This window comes from Labeo rohita, chromosome 14 (genome assembly GCF_022985175.1).
Source record: "Labeo rohita strain BAU-BD-2019 chromosome 14, IGBB_LRoh.1.0, whole genome shotgun sequence".
NCBI classification, from domain to species: domain Eukaryota; kingdom Metazoa; phylum Chordata; class Actinopteri; order Cypriniformes; family Cyprinidae; genus Labeo; species Labeo rohita.
Genome location: NC_066882.1, coordinates 15,885,621 through 15,893,938, shown reverse-complemented (window position 1 = coordinate 15,893,938; position 8,318 = coordinate 15,885,621). Strand labels below are relative to the sequence as shown.

The following is an 8,318-nucleotide window of genomic DNA, read 5'->3' as shown; positions in this document are numbered from 1 at the left end:
TGTGGAGATAATACATGCAAAGAATCTTTGTTCAGCAGCATTCGGTCTCATCTTACATTTCACGTATAGTTCATCCAGTTTCTTCCATCCAGGTTCAACCTCAGATTGCCTAACAATATTTGGACAGCGGAGCTATATGCATACCACCTAAATTATATGTAATTAAATTGTCTTTCAGAGTATATAAAATATACCACATCCAAAGAAGCACTGTGCTTAGCAGTGTAAAATAATATTGAGTTCAATATATATGCAATTAGATAAGTCTATACAACATCAGAATACAAATCAATATTCTTTATTCCACATACATGTATTTTTTCTTTTACTTTGAACTGTTTACAATCTAAATGATTCAACAACAAAATGAGAAACTACCACAACAAAGTCAGAATTTCTTACTAGGGAAGGAAAGAAAAATAAAATGAATAATTAAAAAAATCAATAAAAGGTAGCTTGACTGAAAATGGAGACATTTTGTATTTTGTACCAGATGAGGGGTTAGAGTCACAGAAATGGACAATAGCACAACTAAAAATGGTGTGTGTTAATTAATGTGTATACTTGCAGCAAAATTATAGAAAAAAAAATCATGAATTTAAACCATTTGAAAATCACCTTCACCTTGTATTATTGAGTTTGAACTTAAAGGCCTTTGTTAATAAATAATCTCTCTTCTTTTTTTTTTTCCAGATTATAAACAAATATAATATTCTTCATATCAGGAGAATAACTTGGGGTAGACAAACGGCACACACGTTCCCCGGAGTAACATTTCACACCCGCTAAAGCCCTTTGTCCTCCATTCTCAAACAGTTTGAGTAGCGAGACGATGGCTTGGTCACACAGTATTTCCTTCGAATCAAGGGAAATGTAAATTTTGGCGATCATTGCATTTTGTGAACAATGCAACAAAATAAAGTGTTTATACATGTTAACATACACATACATAACTGAGCATTACGTACATATATGCAGGATAATGAGGGAGAGAACAGATTCCCGATCATCTGTTGGTCGCAGTGAGAAAGCATGTGCGAGCCTCGGCAAATAAGAGTAATACTTGAATTTTACAAATCGGTTCTGTACACAATTTGTGTTGGAGTGTTGGTGAACATCCCCTCTTACCAAGAGGGCTTCATACAAATTGAAAACGGTTCATTATTGACACATATTATTCCCCTTGTGCATCCAGTGAGGTCCAAGCTTAACCAAAACCTGGATTGAATCTTAGGGACTGTTGAGTTTCCTGGCATTGATCTGAAGGAGTCCTGTTCCAGGTACCATTTGTGAAACAAAGATCAGTGTAAATTCCCACTGGTATTACTTTCAACGTCTTAAATCATTTTCATGTTAAAGCGACGTGGCCCAGCACCCTGGTCCGCCTCCTCAGCGGAGGTCCCGTTGGACTTTGAGCGTGGCACGTACTCAATATCAATGTTGTTTTTATGTTTGCCTTTTCCCCGACTCCATACAAACAGGAGCAGGAAGCAGAAGAGAACCACTCCTAGGAATGTGAAACAGCCCATGGCTGTAGAAACTAAGATAGTCTTTAGGTCCAGGCCAAAGGTCACATTGGGGAGGTTGGTACCATTGGCAGTGGCATTGCTTGTATCCGTGTAATGCTGGGTCCTGTTGGCATACAGCGAGCCCAGACTTTTCACTGCCAGTGATACCATAAGAGTGTCATTGCCTGCCGTGTTCGAGGCCACACACATATACACACCGTCATCCTGAACCTCCGCCGCCTTGATATCCAACGAGCCGTTGTTGTGGACTGTCACCCTGCCGTGGCTCCTGTTGGTCAGGTGTCTCCGGCGTGGGGTGACCCAGGAAATAGTGGGCCGCGGGGTCCCCTCTGCACTGCAGTGTAAACGGGCCGACTGTCCCTCCTCCACGGACACCATCTGAGTCCGATTTTCTCGGATCTTCGGCTTGGTGCAGGTCACGTAGTAGGATAGCAGGGTCTCTTTGAACTCCTTGAACGGGCGTCCGTGGATTCCTTCCGGAGTGCTGCACTCGGGCTGCTTGTCACCAAAAGAAATGGAATGGCGCCTTTGCAGCAACCACATGAGCCGGCAGTCGCACACCAGAGGATTGTCGTTGATCATCAGTACCTCCAGGGCCTCAGGAGCATGGAATACACCCCTCTCCAAGGTATCGAGGCGGTTGTGGGAGACATTTAGGAAACGGAGCCAGCGGATGCCCTGGAAAGCGTAGGGTTCAATAGACACCAGTTGAGATCCAGCCAACCTCAGCTCACGCAATCGCACAAGGTCGTGAAGCAGGCCACCCTCCACTGTTCGGATACGACTGTAGGAGAGGTTAAGGTGTGTGAGGTAAGGCAGGTGGCGAAGAGCCTGGTAAGGGAAAGCGGACAGGTTGGTGTTGGTAATAGAAAGCGTGGTAAGGTTGAGGCCATGCAAAGAATGAACAGGGACCACGTCCAGTGATGGCCAGTTGTCGATCTCTAGGTGACGGAGGTGGAAAAGCTTCTTGAAGGAGTAGGGGTGTAGAGTGCTGATACTGAGGTAGCGCATATGTAGGCTCACCAGGTTGTGCAGGTGGGACAGGGCATCGGTGGGCACCACCGTCAAGTTACAGCGCTCCAGTGTCAGGCTCTCCAGTGACAACAATCCACTAAAGGCCCGATGGGAGATATAAACCAGCTCATTGTCTCCAACTTCTAATGACCTGAGGTTGCGCAGGTCCTGGAACATATAGTCCACAAGAATGACAACTTTGTTGTCACTGATATCCAGGTTCGTCAGGTTGGACAGGCCGGAGAAGACGCCTAGAGAGAGGAGCTTGATACGATTGCTCTTTAAGCTCAGCGTGTGGAGGCTGTAGAGTGAGTTGAAGGCTCCGGGCTCAACGTAGGCAATGATGTTCCCACTCAGATCCAGTTCTTCTATGTGTGGATAGACTAAAAAGTCATCAGGGTTGACGGCCGGAATACGATTCTTGCTGAGATCAAGGATTCGTGTCTCGGTTGGGACTCCATCAGGGATTGCGTTGTAGCGCTTGCGGTGGCAGATGACAGAGCGGCTCTGGGCGGAGCACTCGCAGCGGGCGGGGCAGGCCAATGTGGAGCCCACAAACACGGCCACCAAGGCCAGCCCCAGCAAAGGCTGCCAGCAAGACACGGCTGTGTGCAGCATGACTCGGCTCAAACAGTCCACCATACTGTCATGGCTCTGAAAGAGACAGAAAAACGCAAAGTTAGTATATGAACTAACATGTTTCGGCATTGCATTAAAGCCATAATTTATTTAAAAAAGCCAGTAAGCGTCTTTAGAAAAATACAAATACAAAATACAAATACTAGATACTTAATCACATTTACGGATTCTGGTTAGAGTCTTGAAAAATTATATGCGCAACATGTATTCACCTAAAACAGCAGGAGACGCCACTCAATTGACTTGATATGAATTTGTTTGTATTGCACATAAAAAACTAGCTGATCTGTGTAGCCATGCACATACAAATGAACACTGCCTCAGTTCTTGCTTGTGGGTTCGTATGTGCATGGATTGATTCTTTATTGTTTGCACATGAATTCACAGCCCTATGGGCATCCTGCTGTTTTTCTTTCTCAGCCATTTCAGTACTTTTAAAGATTTAGACTTTCTCACTATTACATTTCTGTGTGGTTTTGCAAGCTCCTTTTTAAAGCTAAATCTTTTCCCACAAAATCTACGCTCATTAATAGTAGTATACGGTATTATACCTATTTAAAAGAGTCTTTCAAAGTAATTGTTAAATACATATTCATTAAATGCTAATTTAATTATAAACATTCATAGAGTATTACGCAGAGAACAAAGACCATAAATTACACAATTAACTTAATGTGGGCTTATTTTCAAAGTGGATGGCAAAACGGAAAATTTTTGATCATTATGTCTACAGAAAAACCATCTGCTTATCAAATTCAGCATTGAACATGTAAAAAGTTTATTTTTTTAATCTCCTTTATAACTTTCAAAGAATATACATCTACATTAATAATTTGTACAGCGCAAACACGTACACAGACACAAGACAAACCAGGATTATAGTGATTTCAAAACAGCGCCCTGGTGCATCATAAATATAAATAGTTGGAGGGCACAATCCACTGGTGCAGACATTACAGATGCAATTATGTAGATTATTACAAAGGCGGAAAAGATGAGTAAATGAGGCCTTAGAGGTTAATAAAACACATTTACTGCTTTTTTAGACATTCACCTTAATACGACCTCTGTACAAGACTCAAAACAAATCATAATTGCGTCATATCAATTTTGTCCTGTCATCAACACTCATTCAAATTCAGAATGTGTTTATGCGAGTCCACCTCTAAAAGAAAAGCTCACTGCATGTGAGACTAAACACAAAAGCCAGACGACAACAAAACATGTGCAACTTGTTTGTGAAACTTGCATTGTTTCTTTTAAACTTGTGACCCTGGGAATGGAGACTCTTAAATGTTGCTAAGGGCTTGATTTTAAAGTTCTTTTTTTCTCTATGGAATTTGGTGGTCTTCATACTCTTCAAAATATAATAACAACATTACTTCTAGTCTGACATTTTATAATATCATAATATATAATATCATAATATCAAATGTCAAATTTGTAAAATGTGATGCACACAACATTCCCTGTTGAATTCAGAAGCCCTGGCAGGGTGATTACTCTTCCTTCTTGTTTGGGGATGTTTTTTGGGCTCCGCATACTCAGCATCGTGTGAAAAATCTTACTGCAGTCAAGTCACAGTGGTGTCTGCCTGTGTGCATCAGCGAAAAACAAGCACTCACACATGATGCATGTGGAGACACTTTCATAAACGTCCTGCAGTGTGACTAAGTGTGCATGTGTTTGTTTGATTGTTTATGTAAATATGCAGTTCCACAGACACATTTGAAATTGCGATTGCTGTTTGTAAGTTGATGCATTAGTGTTGCAGTCATAGTAACGTCTGCAGTTGCAATGCATCTGGTCTGAACGTACTATAAATTGTGCAAGTCAACGTTTGACCTCTAGAGGGCAGGTTTGCATAATAGGGAGGTTCAGTAAATCATAAGCAATAACAGATTCAATCAAAGTAGTGCCATTTATTATAAGCATGTTCATTTGTAAATGTAGACAATGTTTAAATGAACTATAAAGCATTTGAACATTTTAATGAGAGCTTGATTAAAAATGAACATTTTTCCTGGTTATTTGTAACCTGTGCACTGTAAATTCTACATAGGAAATTACAACACAATAGATGAAGACAATATATCATCTAAATTAAGTAATATTGCAAGATAAAACGGTGAACAGTACAAATGCACGTGTGTCAGGAATGTATAATTAATGAGTTTAATGACGTAAACATAATTTTTTGATTGTTCCTACGCATTTGGCAAAGATAAAACATTGTGAGGTTCATGTAGAAAATGCATAAATGAGTATCTGCAAAGCTCAACAGTGAGTAGTGTGTTAGTGTGTGGGTGTGTGTTGGCGAAGCAGACAGATTGTGAAACAGGTTGCGAAAAGTGCACATACACAGCAGCTCATCTGGTGTGTCATGCGCCGCACTAAATTTAAGTAGAGAAAAAGAGGTGCAGAATCCCCGCAGGCACAAAACACAGCCTGGTCGAGTTTTAAAACATGTATATGCACTCTCATTATACGGCGTGAAATGCCACGCATCCACAGAGAGCAAATCACATCTGTAGCAAATATATGGTTTTCTCTTGCATGTAACAGATTAATTAGGTGCGGGTGGTCGTGGTGACAGGAGATGCATACATTGGTCTAAATATTGCCAGTATTTTTTCTCTACCCAGAGAATGACCAGTGAAACAGAACAAAAACAGGACAGAAAAAAAAAAAAAAAAAAACATTGCACAACTGTGCCTTGTTCAGACAGAGTGTGTGTTTTGCCTGACCAAAATATATGCTAATCATCACAAAAAATGTATTCGTGTCCTGTTTTTTTCTGGCTTTATTAGCGTTGCCAATTATGCCCTGAAACTAAGCAGAATAGGAATAAATGAGACTTGGTATGATAAGACAAGAATACATTCTCCCTCATAGTAGGCCTATGTTTAGATTCCCTACAATGAGCATTTTGAATCATTAAGCTTGTGTTGACATGGGTCTCCAAGAGAGCAGGTGCTCACAGCGAAGAAACGCAAACGTGACATCAGCGTGTTTGTATCAAGAGTCTTATTAGATGACAAAATTAGTCTATCTTTCACTAACATGCACATACACACAGACCAGTGTATACAATGATGTATTTACACATCCAAAGATACTTCACTACCTCATATTTAACAAACAATTTGTACCTAGGTTAACCTTTCACTGATCTTATTGGTTATTTCCCCCAAGCTGAATTTAGCTGCTTCTTCAGTAGCTACTCAATACCGTATTGATCGTCACTATCTGGGAGTGTTATATATGGAACCAGTTGGTCTTTTGTCAAATCCATACAACACATTTGTTCATGACTCATCCCTTGTGATATTAACACATTTTTAAATCTCAGGTGGTTTGGATTGGCTAATTACAGCACTCCACACAATGGTTTGAATCTTATTTTCCAACGCTATAAATGTAATGCTATATTTAAATAAATAAGCAGGATTGGATGTGAATTGATCCATTGGGTTTAGATTGGATTGTGAAAAGTATCTCTGCTGAAAAAACAAAACAAAGCTGGTCTTAGACAGGCTTGGAAACAATTGTAAGCTAGCTAAGCCGGCTGACCTGTTCTCCCAGCCTGAAAAGTGCACAAAACCCCTCTAAAACAAGCCAACAGAACAGCCCTAACCAAGCTACAGTTGAAGTCGAAAGTTTACATACACTTTGCAGAATCTGCAAAATGTTAATTATTTTACCAAAATAAGAAGGTTAATACAAAATGCATGTTATTTTTTATTTAGTACTGACCTGAATAAGATATTTCACATAAAAGCCGTTTCCATATAGTCCACATGAGAAAATAATAGTTGAATTTTTAAAAATGACGCTTTTAAAAGTTTACATACGCTTGATTTTTGATACTGAATGATCCACAGCTGTGTTTTTCTGTTTAGTGATAGTTGTTCTTGAGTCCCTTGTTTGTCCTGAACAGTTAAACTGCCCGCTGTTCTTCAGAAAAACCCTTCAGGTCCCACAAATTCTTTGGTTTTTCAGTGCATTCATTTTTGTGTATTTGAACCCTTTCCAACAATGACAGTATGATTTTGAGAACTATTTTTTCACACTGAGGACAACTGAGGGACTCGTATGCAACTATTGCAGAAGGTTCAAACACTCACTGATGCTCAGAAGGAAACATAATGCATTAAGAGCCGGGGGAGAAAACTTTTGGAATTTGAAGATCAGGGTAAATTTAACTTATTTTGTTTTCTGGGAAACATGTAAGTATCTTCTGTAACTTCTGAAGGGCAGTACTAAATGAAAAAAACATATTTAGGCAGAATAAGAAAGATGTACAAATCTTCATTTTGTTCAAAAGTTTACACCCCTGGCTCTTAATGCATAATTTTTCCTTTTGAAGCATCAGTGAGCGTTTGAACCTTCTGTAATAGTTGAGTCCCTCAGTTGTCCTCAGTGTAAAAAGATGGACCTCAAATTCATACAGTCATTGCTGGAAAGGGTTCAAATACACAAAAATTCTGAAAAACCAAAGAATTTGTGGGACCTGAAAGATTATTTAATTTTTTTTTTTTTCTTATGGACTACATGGGAACATCTTTTATGGGAAATATCTTATTCAGGTCAGTACTAAATTAAAATTAACATGCATTTTGTATGATCCCTCTTATTTTGGTAAAATAATTTACATTTTGCAGATTCTGCAAGGTGTATGTAAACTTTTGACCTTGACTGCAGAAGGCTAGCAAACCAACTTGTACTAACTAGTTCAAGGTGTTTGCTTCAACAAGTATATGACAGGTGTTGAAAAATGAAATCAGCTGAAAGTCATTATGATGACATTGTATGAAGACAAACATTTTTGCCTTTGGAAAAAAGTGCAACAATGAATCGCTCACAAAATTTCACTCACAATCACTCTTACATAATGTATAAACCCAGATAGCACATGTACGTCTGCAAGATGTCTGTTAAAGATCGCTTGATCTGAAAAGCATCTGGTGTGTGTCTGTAAGGTGTCAGTTTTATATACATAAAGACATCTAATAGATGTTGATTTGACATTTGATAGGAAACGTCCCATAGATGTATTGCAGATGAGCAAACACTAAAAAATATGTCTTACAGATGTAAATGCATATGTCAAATGGATGTATCTGTGATGTACGT

General features: G+C 39.4%; 1 protein-coding gene across 6 annotated transcripts in view; it reads right to left on the bottom strand.

Annotated features, from left to right (window-relative positions):
• Positions 1-282: 282 nt before the first annotated feature.
• Positions 283-8,318, bottom strand: part of lingo2 (leucine rich repeat and Ig domain containing 2) — a 334,869-nt gene continuing 326,833 nt past the window's right edge. For all 6 annotated transcript variants that reach the window (XM_051127713.1, XM_051127711.1, XM_051127710.1 and 3 more), the window contains one exon: positions 283-3,197. In XM_051127713.1, the coding sequence (XP_050983670.1) occupies positions 1,338-3,185 (1,848 nt within the window). In that variant the 5' untranslated portion in view covers positions 3,186-3,197 and the 3' untranslated portion in view covers positions 283-1,337. The remainder of the gene's footprint in view (positions 3,198-8,318) is intronic.